General features: G+C 36.8%; 1 protein-coding gene across 1 annotated transcript in view; it reads left to right on the plus strand.

Annotated features, from left to right (window-relative positions):
• The first annotated feature begins 6,890 nt into the window (after positions 1 to 6,890).
• EFHC2 (EF-hand domain containing 2) overlaps positions 6,891 to 16,483 on the plus strand; it is a 169,087-nt gene continuing 159,494 nt past the window's right edge. The window contains exon 1 of the mRNA XM_031445394.2: positions 6,891 to 7,023. Within this exon, the coding sequence (XP_031301254.1) occupies positions 6,982 to 7,023 (42 nt within the window). The 5' untranslated portion in view covers positions 6,891 to 6,981. The remainder of the gene's footprint in view (positions 7,024 to 16,483) is intronic.

Consider the following 16,483-nt stretch of genomic DNA (forward strand, 5'->3'; position numbering starts at 1 on the left):
GGTATCGGGGTGCTCAAAGGAGATAGCATGTATGAACAGTCAGGGCAATAGATGGGTGTGTGGGGCAGAGTCAGGCCATAGATTTTGCAGACAGCTCTAACTTAAGATAGTTCGTTCTGTTACTCCGTCAAAAAAGTCATTCTTATTAGAACTGCTCCCTGTAGAAGGCTAAAGCTTTCTGCATGTGGAGTGCAGCTGTGACGGGGCAGTGGCCAGTGTGTGAGCTGTGGCATATTGAAGAGGACACTGGACTTGGAATCAGAAGGTGGCAGTCCCAACTCTATTACTTGCCATATAGACAGGATCACCAGAAACATCTATAAACACACAAGGGAACAATCTGCCGTGAAGAGTTAGCCAACACAGGAAAGAATAGAATCGTTGATTAAGGACCCCAAACCAAGTACTTTACAAATGATCAAAGAGAAATTACAAGAGCAGATCCCACTTAAAAGAAAGAACATATAGATTTAAAAAGAACAAAGGAGACTTCTAGAAATAAAAGTGTATTTATTGAAATTAAAATGTCAAAGTATTGGCTATAATCACTTTGAAAACATTTAATATTATTTGGTAACAGTGAAGTTGTTCAGTTCCCTTAAAGGAGTTATAAGTACAAAAATAAATGTTAGAACAAAAATCCAAGCCTTCCTAAACACCAAAAGAAATTTATAAATTACAATAGAAAAGAAAACACATTGTGAAGAAAAAGAAACAGTAAATTTACATAGAATACATGGTAACTACAGTATAAAATAATCTATCAGAGCTGAGATTAAAAAAAAATGTTTTATCAATAAATGTGAATGGGCTTAACCCACCTACTAAAAGAAAAATATTTTCAATACAGCTCACAAAGCAAGACCCAAATATGCGATGTATGGAGATACAGCTAAATGCAAATGATTCAGACAGGCTAAAAATAAAGGCATGGGCAAATGGAAATAACAAGTAAGTGGGAACTGTGATACTTGATAGCAAACAAAGTAGAATTCAGGCCAAAAAATAATTAAACATGACAAAAAAGGATACCTTATAATGCTAAAATCCAATTTCACAACGTAGATATAACAGTTATGAAAATTTATGCACCAAATCTTTAAAAAGCAGAAACGACAGATGCAAGATGATACAGGTAGAAACAGATTGCTAACAGGAGACTTTGACAGGTCATTTTCAGTGCAGAACAGATCGAGTGGCAGGAATGTAAATAAGGATATAAGGAGTAAGCAGCATAATTAATACAATAGATCTCATTAATCTATAATGAACTTTAGAACCTACTAATAAAGAGTACACCTTCCTTCTCAACTGCACATAGACTAGTTCCAAAAATCCATCAAATATTAGGTCACAAGGAAAGCATCAGAGAGTTCTATACAATGAAAATATTACAAGCTTTATTATCACAGTGCAATAAAACTAGAATAAAAAAAAGTTTTTCCAACTAGAAATGTAAAAGTCTTGTATTAAACAGCTCTTGAGTGAAAGCAAAAATACAAGCCAACATTACAGAACATCTTTAAAACCAAACAAAGAAACAAGTAATGTAAACACTACATTTGAGAGACTAGTGGAGTCTCTTTAGAGATCAGAGGAAAAACTCATACACTTAAATACATATCAATAAAAATAAGATAAAAATGAGTGAATTGTATCAGCTTAAAAAGTGAGAGAAAAAACAGCAAAGGAGCCAAAAGAAAGCCCAAGGAAGGAAAAAAATAAAGGTAAAAGCAGAAAAGAATGACGATTAGGAATAGAAAACAGAAGGTCAGAGTAATAAATCAAAATTCTGGTTCTCTGAGAAAAGTAACAAAACATATAAACCACTAGCTAAATCAATCAAACAGCAAAAGGGAGAAACACAGCCACGACATAGGGAAGACAAAGAAAAAATAGACAAGGATAGAGCAAAAAAAGAATGCGGACTACAAATGGGAACAGAATGAACCAGACTGTTTTTCAAGTGAGTAACATAAGTCACATAATTGCTCAAAACAGGAAGGGAAGGCAAGAGCCAGCAAATAAACCTAAATCATTTTGGAACACAGTATTTTGACATTAAGACTAAAGAAAAAAAAAAAAACCTGAAAAGATACTCATCTCTAATGAGTAGGTTGTTTTCACAATGGCATGGGTTAGATATTCTGAAACTGCTTTTGGGCTTTTTTAAGATTGAGCAAATAAGTAAATATTTTGAGGTTAACTGGAATCAGGTTTCTTACTGTTTGAGAAGGGCGTTGTAGATGTGGAAAGGGGGACTTGAGCATGTAGTCTACTGTGTTGACTAGAATTGGATATATCAGTATAAACTCATGGGTTTTAATATATCTATTTCTACGTATATCTATATCTTTAGCTATCCAAAGACAGAAATGGAAAGAGATTTAACTATCTGTGCCTATCTATACCTACCTATGTCTATAGATACCTTGAATATCTTATAGTGACAGAGCACAAGGAAGCGCTTGAAAAATGGTGGAGACAATCAAAAGGACAGAGGAGTCAGCTTAGAGGGACTCCCACTGACCAAACATAGGAGCATTTTAACATAAAAATAATTAATAGTAGTAACAGATTATAATCCACTGACTAAAACAAGAATCTGTAGACCATTCTATATAAATGAATGAAGAAATAAATAAACAGAGAGAAAGAAAAGTTCTTCCTTGTAGTAGAATGCCAACTAATATATGTAAAAAGAATGATAAAATTAAGAAATCATCATTTGTTATAATGGGAAAGAATCTGGAAAAAAGTATGTATGTATTATGTATAACTGAATCGCTTTGCTGTACACCTGAAACTAACATTGTAAATCAAGTACACTTTAATAAAAAACAAAATAAAAAAAGAAATCATCATTTGTTAATCCACACTACTATATATAAAATAGATAAACAACAAGGACCTACTGTAGAGCACAGGGAACTGTATTCAATATCTTGTAATAGCCTATAATGAAAAAGAATCTGAGAAAGGATGTGTATATATACATAAATATATATGAAACTGAATCACTTTGTTGTACACCTGAAACTAACACAACACTGTAAATCAACTGTACTTTAATAAAAAAAAAAAGAAATCATCATTTGGCAACCACCATGGTAATGAATAATTTGGGCAAAATCATCAATTGAGGCTACTAGTTTAATGAGGAACTTGGTATTTACATAGTTCCAGATTATCTCCTCACAGAATTCTTATTAATTTTACAGGCAAAAGAAGTCACTGCAGGGGAGAAACTTGACATACAGCACCTTAACCAGATGATCAAAGTTAACCTTACCGTTGATGGTTAAAATACACATTATGTACCCGTTCCCTTGATGAATGGGAAGGCCACAGCATTCATCTTGTGGTGCTCCTGCTAAAATGCTATGAGCAAAAAGCCATCAGGCTACTCAGGAGAAAACACTGGTCAAACCTAAAATTGAAGAACATTCTACCAAAAATCTGGCCTAGTCCCTTCAACAATACCAAGGTCAGGGAAGATGAAGAAAGATGGAAGAACTGTTATCCATCAAAGGAGAATGAAGGGATGTGACAACTAATCTGGGATGTTAGATGAGCTTCTGGACCAGGTTTTCTAAACTAATTTTATTCTTTGCTGAAAAGTACATTTTGGGGACAATTGACAATATTTGAATCAATAGTTTAGATTAGGAAATAGTACTTTATTACTACTAATTTTCTGATTTTGATGATTGTACTTCAGTTATGTAAGAGAATGTCCTTGTTATTAGGAAATATACACTGTAGTATTTAGGGGTAAAGAGCCATGATGTCTGCTTTTTCCTCTAAAATGGAAAAATTGTATCTATGAATGATAAAACAAATCTGGTAAAATATGAAACAATTGGAGGAATCTGGGTGAGGGCTAGACAGGAGTTCTTTGTGCTATTCCTGCTATTTTTCAACTGGTTTGAAATTATTTCAATTTAAAAAGTAAGAAGAAAAGAAACATTTAGAAATATTTGTAAGAACATGAAGGAGAATTTTTTTTTCTATAGTATTTTTTTGGAATTCACATTCAAAGCACAAACTGTAATAGAAAAGAACAAATCTGACTTCATATTAGATCTGTTCCTTTTAACCCTGTGCTCTGTTTCCTAGGCTTAGTCCTGCTGGTTCTGCGCCTTTTATAAAAGAATGTCGCCTATAGCCTGAAACATACAGGACAGCCTATTCTCAAGGCTCTAACCTTTAAGAATATTAATACTTTCCCACTCATTCATATAGAGATAACAAGTTGCGGAATACAAAATAACATTTGTTTTGTTGGAGGTTTACAGAGACACCATGATCTGACCCATGTGGACAGCTGCAAGAACAAAGGCTTCCAAAAACAAAGAATTCCTGCGCCAAGTAGTTTGCAACAACCAAGCATACCCTCTCTCCTTTTTCGTATAAAAGGAGCCTGAATTCTGACTTGGGGAAGATGGTTCTCCCGGACATTAGTCTGCCTTCTCCGAATAAAAGTCTGCCGGCTTTCTGAATAGTTGCTATTCCTTGCCCCAACACCTCATCTCCCGATTTATAGGCCTGTCGTGTGGTGAGCAGAACAAGTTTTTACTCAGTAACAAATCCATAATGGGATAGAATGATCTATTTGATAGAGCAAAATGACATATTCATGTGCAAGAAAGAAATCTATAAATGGAAAAGACAAACCACAAACGATGAAGATGTAATTGCTATGCCTAGGAATATATTTTTAAAATTACAAATGATCACATAGAAAAACCAGCAAAAGAGATGAAGACAGGTCACAGAAGAAGGCAACAAGCATGTGAAAAGACGACCAACTGCACTAGGAATTAGGGAGAAACAAAATAACAATGGCATACCATTTCACATTTATTCAGATGACTGTTCAAAATTATACAATTTAATAATACCCATTGTTGAAAGGGTGAAGGTGAAAGGGAAAGTTCTTAATTGGTTCGAAGATTCTGGAGATTGTTTAGCAGATCTAGTATAGTTGAAGCTGTGAACAATTCCACCTTTAGGTTTGTAGCCTAGATAATCTCCAGAGAAACAGGAGAGTTGTTCTTTGCAGCACTGTTGATAACTAGTGAAAAATTGAAAACAACCTCATTGTTATCAACAGACGACATCAACAGATGACAACAGATGGATCAGTAATTTGTGGTATAATCACACAATTGGTTTAAAATGAATGAAATAGATCTACATGTGTTAACATGTAGAAACCTCAAAAACAAAATCTTAGATGAAAAAAGCAGGTAGCAGAAATTTATAGTGTAAAATTTATAAACACAGAAGAACAATTATGTATGTTTTTTAAATTCTTTTTTTAAACTTTTTTGGGGGGTAATTAGGTTTGTTTATTTATTTACTTATTCATTCATTCATTCATTCATTCATTGGAGGTACTAGGGATTGAACCCAGGACCTCATGTGTGCTAGGCACAGCACTCTACAACTGAGCTATAACTTCACCTGACCATGTTTGGTTTTTTTTTAAGAATAAATGAGAAGATGGAGTCCCTGCCCTGGAAAAATCTAGGGGCATTTGAACAGACCCAGGTAAAAGGCATGATTACAATGCGGTACCACAAAAGCTACCATTAGAATGGGCAACTAATACAGATAGGGGAGTACAGAAGGTGGAGGAATATTTCCCCGTAATGGCAAAGCCTTCCACACCTCTCTCCCACAGTGAACCAAGTCCTGAAAGACAAGAAGGGGTTATCTAGGTGAAAGATAGGAAGGGTGTTTCTAGCAGACAGAGACAATTGCAAAATCCCAGAGGGGAGAAACCGCAGAGCCTGGTTTGGAAACTGCCAGTGGTTTCTCAGAGCTGAAGTGGGGGCGGGGGGGGGGGCGGGCAAAGAAAGGGATGGAGAGCGTTCATCAGCGCCCCCTGAGATAGGCTCTGGTCCAGCTAAAAAGTTGGCCTGCTTCATGAAGGTGGCTGGAAGGCTAAAGAATATTAAAGCAGAAGAGTAACAGGTGTATCATAAGTTATATAAGACAGTAGCTCTGGAGGCAAGATCAGTTAGTTGTTTTGTTTGTTTGTTTTAAAAGAAAACCAGACAAGCGATAATGGGATCTCGACTGAGACAGAGGAAGTGGGGCTGAGAGATACCAGTGTGTCCAACCAGTAGAGTAGGACTCAGGGAGGGATTAGCTGTTGGTGTAGGGAGAGGAGTGGAGGAGCTCCTCGCCTGGTCATCTTGGGTGCATGATGGAGCGACAGAGGCTGTATTTTGGGCCACCTGACCCAGTCCCTGGTCACCATGATTGGACCAGGAACAAGCATCTTACAAAGGTTTAGTTCAAATATAAAAACGTGCAGAGGAAGGACTGAGGACGGTGGTAACCTCTGAATGGATTTTCTTGGTGGTGGTGATGGTGGTTGTGGGCGGAGATGGAACGGGTATGTGTGGCTTTGGATTCATCTCGAACGTTTTAATTACAAAATAAAAGCTTATGTAAATGTAACATTAACCGGTGTTACATTTCTGTGAGCACACGAGTGTCATATTATTTTCTGCACTTTTCTGTGTGTTTGAACTAAATTTAATAACCAAGTGGCAAAAAAAAAAGTGCAAGAATCGGAGGAGCTTAGTACATGAAAGGCTTTGAGCCCTATCAAAGGGTTAAACCGGAAAGCGGCGGGGGCGGGGGAATGGTGCGGTTGTCAGCCTTTGTGTATGCACAATGCGTGCGGATTGAAAAGCCTCGGGAGACCGGTACCCGGCAAAGTGGGTGGGGTGGGCGGGGGGAGGTGCGCACGGGGAGCTTTCCGCCTAGCCCCGCCCCGGCCTCGCCCCGGGCCCGGCCCCGCCCCGAGCCCCCGGCCCGCCGAAGCCCCTCCTCCTTCCGTGACGCCGCCTCCCGTCTCTAGGTAACGTGAGGTGGGAGCGGGGGTCAAACAACGCGGCAGCTAGTTGGCCGCTGTAGGCAGGCTCCTCTTTTCGGACCCTTGACCCTCGGACGTTCAGGGCCATGGCCCTGCCGCTGCTGCCCGGCAACAGCTTCAACCGGAATGTGAGTAGTGAGGGCGCCCTAGGTCAGAGGTGCCGGCCGGAGTCTGGGGTCCAGGCGTAGCCACCTCCCCGGGCCCCTACTGGAGACCTCCTGCTGCTACTTCTCCTTCCGTGGGTTGGGCTTAACTTGGACCAAACTTTGTAGGCTGACGGAACCCTTATTCTCTACCTCCCCTTCCCCCTCTCTCCAGCGGGGTCTGATGCTTTCCCTCCATTAGATGCATGAGTAGAGTCTTTACAGGTGGCAGGACCCTGAAAGGTAGCCGATGGTAGTATTGATGCTAATAGTCATCTTTGAGCGTTTAACGTGTGCCACCTGTGCTTTAATCACCTTAAACCGCATCAGATGCTCCCTGCCGCCCTTTGTATTAGGTATTGTTTTGATTCCCATTTTACAGTTGTGGAAACTGAGGCACAGAGCAATGAGTCACTCACTGGCTGGAGCTAACACAATGTCAGGGGTGGGTTTGTCCCAGGCAGCCGGTCTTCATAGCCCAGAAGCCTAATCACTCCTAAATACCTGGCGTGAAAGACTTTCTGTTATTAAAGTGAAGAAACCTGGCTCTTTCAAGGCTTGTAGGGGGCAGATAAGTAAGGGTTCCACCTGCCTATAAAGTTTGATCCTAACTTTATGGAGAAAGGGACCCAAACTTAGAGGAGTTTTTTCTTCATTTAGAATTTGGGAGTGGTTCATTTCGAAACAAGATGAAGGTATAAAACAGCACAAGAACATTCAGAATTCTTGAGCATGAAAGAACTTTTGCCAATAAGTAGCATCTTATTTAAACCACAGCAGACGGATGATTCAGGCTTTTGTTTGCACTGGCCTCTATTCTTGGATTTTCCAGTTGTGTCTGTAGGAAGAAGGTAATTAATACACTGATGGGAGGGAACTAGATGTAACCACTCAAAGTATCTGTGTAAACCTGTGATAAATTTAGAAAGCAGGCAGCAGATTGAAACATCTCACTTTATGGATTCTGTCTGTATCCAAGTTGTTGGCCCTGAAGTATCAGTTTTCTTTGTAGCTTCAGGTACTGCATTCTGACCATCACAGGCTGGCTGGCCACTCCAATTTGCTTCTTGAACACTGGTTTGTGCATTTCTTGGCTGATGGGTAGAGGTTGGCCTTCCAGCCTAGCGCTGCCCTTTGGTAAGATTAAGGCAGTCCCACAAATAAGTAAGAAAGACCCCGCCCCCCCCAAAAAGGCAAGGAATACAAAATATTCCAGAAGTAAAGAAGCATGCTATGTAAAAGTAATTGTAATAAAAATTGAACGTAGAGCCCACAGCTTTGGGCCCAGCAACACTTCAGATTACCAATGCCCACCTCCTGCAGAAATACCACAGCTCTCACACGCAGTGATGAAGAGTGGGAAGGAAAAAACAGTGGTTGGATGAGATATTTTAAAATCTGCAAGGCTGTACTGAGTGTACTTTTGCTTTTTTTTAAAAAAAAATTTTATTGTGAAGTATAACACATGTACAGAAAAATGCACAGTGGATGATCACAGAATGAACATTAAAAAAAAATATTACCAAAGCATCGACCTTGAGTATGGTTCCAGGATTTAGCAAGTGAAAATACATGTCCCAGATATTGCATGAGACCTACTTATATTAAAAGATTCTTTTGTTGTTTCTCTGAAATTCAGATCTAACTGAGCATCTTGTATTTTACCTGGCAATCCTACTTAAGACTCTTTCTGGTCATTATCCCTTCCTTACTCTCCAAAGGCAACCACTATTGTTAGGTTTTGCTTCCTTTTGAACTTTGTATCGATGGAAATGGCCGCTGTTTATTCTTTTGTGACTTTTTTTTTTTTTTAGCTCAACATTATGTTTGTGAGATTTGTTTGTGTGGCTGTCTGCAGAGATAGTTTGTCCATTTTCATTGCTCTATAGTATTCCACTGTACGAGTATGACACTATTTATATACACATTTTACTCTTGACAGCGATTTTGTTTGGGGTTATTAAGAGTAGTTCACTGTGACTATTCTTGTTCATGCCTCTCAGTACAATTGCCAGATGCAATGACATTTTTAAAAATAAAGTTCTTCTTTAACATACTAAAATTTTTTTAAATTTTTCAAATAGTATTTTTATATTCAGCATTGGTAGATGCTGTCACAGGGCTTATGCCCATTTAAGTTCCCACCAGCATTTTATGTTCCTGTTGCTCCATATTCTAACACCTGATATTGTTAGTCCTTTAAATTTTAATTATTTTGATCAGTGGATGTAGTGAGAATCTTTATTTTTAATCTGCAATTGCCTGATTCCTAATGAAATTGAGCACATTTCACACATTGATTTGTCATTTGGATATACTCTTTTGTGTCATGTCTGTTTGTCTTTTGTCTAATTTCTGTTGGGTTGCCTGCCTTTTTCTTCATGATTTGTAGGAGTTTGATACAGATTTTGGATACGACTCCTTTGTCACATGTTTTTCTTGTAAATATCTTTTAGTCTGTGGTTGGCGTTTTTACTCTCTTAATAGTGTTTTTGAAGAAGAATTTTTCCTCTAGATGAGTGCTTTTTGCTTCCTCTTTAAGAAATAGTTCCTTACACCAAGTTCATGACAGTATTTCCCTGTGTTATTTTCTGGAAGTTTTGTTGAAATTTTGTTATTTTTACCTTTCACATTTAGATCTATAAGTAGAATGCATTTTTTTTTTTACTTTTTTGACTTTTTCCACATTTTACTTTATTTTTGTGTATACATGTATTTTTAAATTGAAGTATAGTCAGTTTACAATGTGTCAATTTCTGGTGTACAGTATAATACTTCAGTTATACATGTACATAGATTTCATATTCTTTTTCACCATAAATTACTACAAGATATTGAATATAGTTCCCTGTGAGTAGAATGCATTTGTGTGTGTGTGTGTGTGTGCGTGCATATATGAAAAGAGGTAGGAGTCAGGTTGTATTTTTTCCCATATGGATATTCAGTTAACCCAGCACCATTTGTTAAAGAACAAAATTCTGAATAAATTTGAAAGAGCTTATTGGCTTTATTCAGTGATTCAGGAATCAGGCTGCATCCATTCTAGCAGATAGAAAGGAGCTCTGAAGAGCTATACAAGGCAAGAGATTTTATAGGGAAGTTGTACTAGGCAAAAATCAGGTTGGTTATTTTAAGGTTACTTTCCTTATAGGGGATGGTAGGGGTTTATCAAGCAGATTACCTAACTAAATGCAGATCAGGAGTTTATAGTTGACTGGTTTAAGATTCTATTTCTGGGAGAGCTGAAAATGTAACTAAGTTTCAGTTTGGTGACCTGAGGCTTAGCATAAGCAACTCTATTTGGGTCCTTTTGTCTTTAACACAGTTTTGGAAATGGCCATCCTTTCTCCACTTCTCTGCAGAGTTACCTTTGTCATAATTCAAACATCCAAAATATATGTGGGTCTGCTTCCAGACTCAAATGTATTTGTAAGATTATTCACTTACTTTATGCCTCAGACCAATTGGGGGGTGGGGGGAGAGAGAGAGAGGGAGTGTGTGTGTGTGTGAACGAGGGAATGACAGTATACTTATTAGATACCTTGGGCTGACATTCAACAAATCAGTATTTATATATTGAGTATCCTAGTATGTGTCCAAATCAGGTGGCTACATGAAAAAAATTTTTTACACTAGCTTGGTACTAAATCTGCTACGCATTGCTAAAAAATTAGCATTTTTTGGAAAACTTGCACTTAGTTAAAATATTGGATGCTCTCTGGCACAGAATGGTCAGAGTCAGTAAAGCCAAATCTGGCCTTTGTATCCCCACTTCCCTCTGGCCTATTTGCTTGCTGAATTAAATTATCAAGCGAGAAACCTTGGCCTCCTGGAGATAGCTTAATTACTGGCTGTTGGGGCTGAAAATTATAACATGAGCTAACAAACTTTTATTGCTTTTTCTTAGAAATTAAAAACAAACTTGCTTCTCCTCTTAATTAGCTTCTGGGAGTCAGTCATGAGCAATAGATTGTTTTTTGTCCACAGCTAGGTGAGGTGCAAACTCTACTTAGGTCTCTGAGATGCAAGAAGTGTTGTACTTTCTAAAATATAAGCATTTGCACCACTGATGACATTAAAATTATTTTGATGTGAATTAATTGAAAACCTTCAGGAAAGATCACAACTAAATTCCAGACACACAGTATCTTTTTCCAACGATTTACAGGCTGGATTTTATTGAGCTAAGAGAATCTCAGGCATATTGTCAAAAATGATAGGATATTAAAGTTAAATGGGACATTTCCAGCTAAAGCTGAAAATCCTTTCTGCAGCATTTTAGACAGATGGTTGTGTAGCTGATCCTGAATGCCTCTAATGAATAATGAGGAACACACTTTCTGTTTTTTATGGCGCTACCTTGCCACCATCTTAGGAGGGTTTGTTGTAAACAGCCCATCATCTAATTTATAGTGAAGCGACTGTTTCCTTAAGAAGATAAAGAAATTATTTGAATTCACAATGGTAGAATAAAATGAAAATGTAAAATCTGTCTCACAGAAATACCTTGGACTTTATTTTTTATCTAGACTAATATAAGTTTGCATATTAATATAGGAGAAATCGTTCTTTGGGAAATTTACCAGCAATTTAAATGATAAACAACTGAAAGAGAAAAACACTATGAGTAATACATAATAAACATCTTGACTTCATTATGTGATGTTAGATAAGTCAGTTTAAATCTGGCTCAATGACAAATATAATTATAAAACAATGACTTTATTCACAAGGTAGAGGGTTTCCCAACCTAAAATTCTGCCTATAGATTCCTGGCTGTGTTCTTGGTGGTCAATTACATGGCCTTAAAATAATTTGCACCGGGTCCAAACCCTTAACCTGACACCTGAGGCCAATGGAGTTTGCCACTCATTTTGTGAGATCAATTTAATGAATCACGACCAGCATTTAGAAAAAAAACAAAACAAACAAACAAAACCGAGTGGAATAAAATGGAAAAAATCAGCGCATTATGCTTGGGAAGAGTAAGTATTGTTTCATGAACTTTTGTTTCTGTCACATGTACGTGAACTGGGTTGCCCTGAAGTCTGCTTGTTCTCGTGGGTGTGGTCAGTATTTGAGAAACACTCACTAGAGCCATGGCTACCAATTCTTGCCTCTGATTTAAAGTTCTAATCTTCAACATCCTTCAAGGCCAAATCTAGTCTCTCACCCTTCAGGAAGCCTCAACAGAGCCTAGTTAGCCTTTCTCAGTGTTTGTTTTGGTTATTGTTTTTGTTTTTCATTAAGGTAAAATTCACGTAACATTCAGTGGACCATTAACCATTTAAAAGTGTACAGTTTAGTGGGTTTTAGTGTATTCACAATGCTCTGCAACTATCTCTAACTAGTTTCAAGACATTTTCATCACCGCCCCAATCTTTTCACCCCAAAGGAAACTTTGAAATGATTTTCAGGTCTTGGGGAACTCCTGCAGAAAAATGATATTGATAGCCTATGGTAATTAGCATGATCTATAAGTTGTAGATATAATGATCCAATAAAAATTGTCTCTTTTGAGTAAAAATAATAGTTTTCTATGGGTTTCTAGATTTTGGCCAGTTTATTCACCTACTCTGTGTAGTTTCCCTTTTTCACAAAGGATATCAACTTTGATGCAAGAGGGAATGTACTAGAGGAAACCTCAGGTTTTTTTTTTTTTCTTATTGGAAAATTTCCTACTCGCTATTTCCCCCTCCTTTTCCATGATCCAAGTAGGCCTGAAAGATCTCTCATGGTTTCTACTATGGAGGGGGCTGGTAATGTATGATATGAGCAAGAGTCGTTTTCTCCCTTATTTACAGCTAAAAAATGACTTTTAGCCATGTTTTCTTGAGAAACAGGTAGTTAAACTTAGCTTACATTTCTGTCCTTTTCATACATTTAAAAAATTCATAAGGCAGCATCATATATTTCTGTTAAGTAACTGTTTTAATCCAAGGTGGAATTTACTTGTTCAAAAAGTGTCAGCAGCCTTAAGTGAGTAGGCTGTGGGGCCCAGGCCAAAGTTCACAATAGCTTGCACCTGGTAAGAGGTAAATGTGTGCATGTGCTGGTAGCGTGAGTACGCATTATGAACAATACGCATGCTCCAGCTGCGTGAGTCTGCATTATGAATACTACGCATGCGCCACTAGCATTATATAAAAAGGACAAGTGCGCCACGCCTGGGGCGCGCCATCTTGTTGTACTAGAGTAAAGTGCTGTTTCGCTCCATGTCACCTCCTCGCACATTCTGTTTCGCGGCATGTCAGCTCCCCGTGCATTTTTCCTGTTGGGCAGCTCGCGTCTTCAATCCTTCTCCAGCCCCCCGCGGCTGACAGTAGGCTCAGCTGATTTCATTTAAATAAAAGAGTAAGTTCATTTCAATTAGTGCTGTTTTCAACATGAAAATACAATGTTAAGTAAGTAAAGCTACTAAAATCACTGATAGAGCAATATGAATAGAAATGTAGCCTAAGACACAATTTTACATGAGATATAAGTGTTAATTTTTTTTTACTGACTGACATGATCAGGCTCAAATATAGGCAGTTATAAAATTATAATTTTTTTATTGAAGTATAGTCAGTTTACAATGTTTTGTCAATTTCTGGTGTACAGCATAATGCTTCAGTCATACATGAACATACATAGATTTGTTTTCTTATTCTTTTTCATTATAGGTTACTATAAGATATTGAATATAGTTCCCTGTGCCATACAGTAGGACCTTGTTGTTTATCTATTTTATATATAGTAATTAGTATCTGCAAATCCCAAACTCCCAATTTACCCCTTCCCACCCCCTTCCCCCCTGGTAACCATAAGTTTGTTTTTTATGTCTGTGAGTCTGTTTACGTTTTGTAGATAATTTCATTTGTTACTGTTTTTTTAGATTCCACATATAAATGATACAGGATATTTGTCTTTCTCTGTATGACTTACTTCACTTAGTATGATAATCTCTAGGTCCATCCATGTTGCATTCCTCTGATTCGATTTGCATTTCTCTGATAATTAGCGATATTGAGCATTTTTTCATGTGTCTGTTGACCATTTGTTATGTCTTCATTGGAGAATTGCTTGTTTAGGTCTTGTGCCCATTTTTGGATTGGGTTGTTTATTTTTTTTCTTATTAAGTTGTATGAGCTGTTTATATATTCTGGAAATTAAGCCCTTGTCAGTCTCATCTTTTGCAGATTAAAATCATAATATTGATCTCCTTAAAGACCTATATATACATAAGAATATGATTTTTAAAAATTTTTTATTTAAAAATTAAAAAAATTATAGTTGATTTTCAATGTTTTATTTTCTGGTGTACAGCATAGTGATTCAGTTATACATATATATATTCTTTTTCATTATAGGTTATTACAAGCTATTGAATATAGTTTCCTGTGCTATACAGTAGGACTTGGTTGTTTATCTATTTTGTATATAGTAGTTTGTATCTGCTAATCTCGAACTCATAGTTTATCCCTCCCCCATGCCCTTTCCCCTTTGGTAACCTTAAGTTTGTTTTCTATGTCTGTGAGTCTCTTTTTGTTTTGTAAATCAGTTCATTTGTGTCATCTTTTTAAGATTCTATGTGTAAATGATATCATATGGTATTTGTGTGACTTACTTCACTTAATATGATAATCGCTAGATCCATCTATGTTGCTGCAATTTGCATTATTTCATTTTTTTTATGGCTGATTAATATTCCATTGTACACCACATCTTCTTTATTCATCAGTCAGTGGACATTTAGGTTGTTTCCCTGTCTTGGCTATTGTTAAGTAGTGCTGCTATGAACATTGGGTATATGTATCTTTTTGAATTAGAGTTTTATCCAGATATATGCCCAGGAATGGGATTGCTGGATCATATGGTAAGTCTATTTTTAGTTTTTTAAGGAATCTCCATACTGTTTTCCATAATGGCTGCACCAAATTACATTCCCACCAACAGTGTAGGAGGGTTTCCTTTTCTCCACACCCTCTGCAGCGTTAAGAATGTGATTTTTTACTGCTTTGCTGTACACAGGAAGCTAACATTGTAAATCAACTACACTTCAATAAAAAATAAGAAAAAAAAAGACTTTAAAAACTAAAAATAAAGAATAAAAATTAGCTCTTCAGTATGAAACCTATGATTGTATTTTACCATATAAACACTCAATTCTGGGTCAAATTTGAGATAAGCACATACAGATTTCATTTTCAACTGAAATGAGAAGATTTCTGACCTTCCTCTTGATACCTATTAAATGAGGAAAGCTTTCCTCATACCTGCGAAAAGTTGAATACCACAGCAAAATGCTCATTGCATTCCTGTGAATGGCAAGATACTTGACTTTAATGTAAATTTGGAACTGGCCATAGGTGTATGTTTAACTTTAGAAGAAATTGCCAAACTGTCTTCCGGAGTGGCTATACCATTTTGCATTCCCCCCAGCAACAAATGAGTGTTTGTGTAATTTCGAATCCTTGAGAGCATTTGGCATGGGCATTGTTTTGGATTCTAGCCAGTCTCATAGGTGTGTAGTGGTATGTCATCTTGATTTAAATTTTTATTTCCCTAATGGCTGATGAATGATGTTGAACATCTTTTCATGTGCTCATTTGCCATCCTTATATCCTCTTTGGTGAAATATCTGTTTGTGTCTTTAGCCCATCTTTAGTTGGGTTTTTCTTTTACTGTTGAATTTTGAGAGTTCTTTATGTATTCTGGATACAGGTCCATTGTTGGATATGTGGTTTACAAATATTTTTTCCCAGTCTGTGGCTTGAATTTTCATTCTCTTGAAAAAGGCTAGAAAATATGTATACATTTTTAAAGATAAAATACCATGTGAATCCAAACTGATATTTCAAATGCAAATTAAAGATTATAGGATTTTTATTTTACTCCTTTGATTCTATACTTAATTTTTACTTACATTGAAAAAATTTTTTTATTTAAATTTTTAAAAATTGAAGTACAGTCAGTTACAGTGTGTCAATTTCTGGTATATAGCACAATATCCCAGTCATGCATATACATACATATATTCATTTTTGTATTCTTTTTCATTAAAGGTCATTACAAGATATTGAGCATAGTTCCCTGTGCTATACAGAAGAAACTTTTTAAAAATCTATTTTTATATATAGTGGCTAACATTTGTAAATCTCAAACTCCTAAATTTATCCCTTCCCACCCCCTTCCCCCAGTAACCGTAAGACTGTATTATGTTTGCGAGTCTGTTTCTGCTTTGTAGATGAGTTCATAGTGTCCTTTTTTTCCTTTTTTTTTTTTGCATTCCACATGAGTGATATCACGTGGTATTTTTCTTTCTCTGTCTGACATCACTTAGAATGACGATCTCTAGGTCCATCCATGTTGCTAAAAAATGGCATTATTTTATTCTTTTTTATGGCTGAGTAATATTCCATTGTATAAATATACCATAACTTTTTTATCTAGTCATCCGTCG

This window comes from Camelus dromedarius, chromosome X (genome assembly GCF_036321535.1).
Source record: "Camelus dromedarius isolate mCamDro1 chromosome X, mCamDro1.pat, whole genome shotgun sequence".
NCBI classification, from domain to species: domain Eukaryota; kingdom Metazoa; phylum Chordata; class Mammalia; order Artiodactyla; family Camelidae; genus Camelus; species Camelus dromedarius.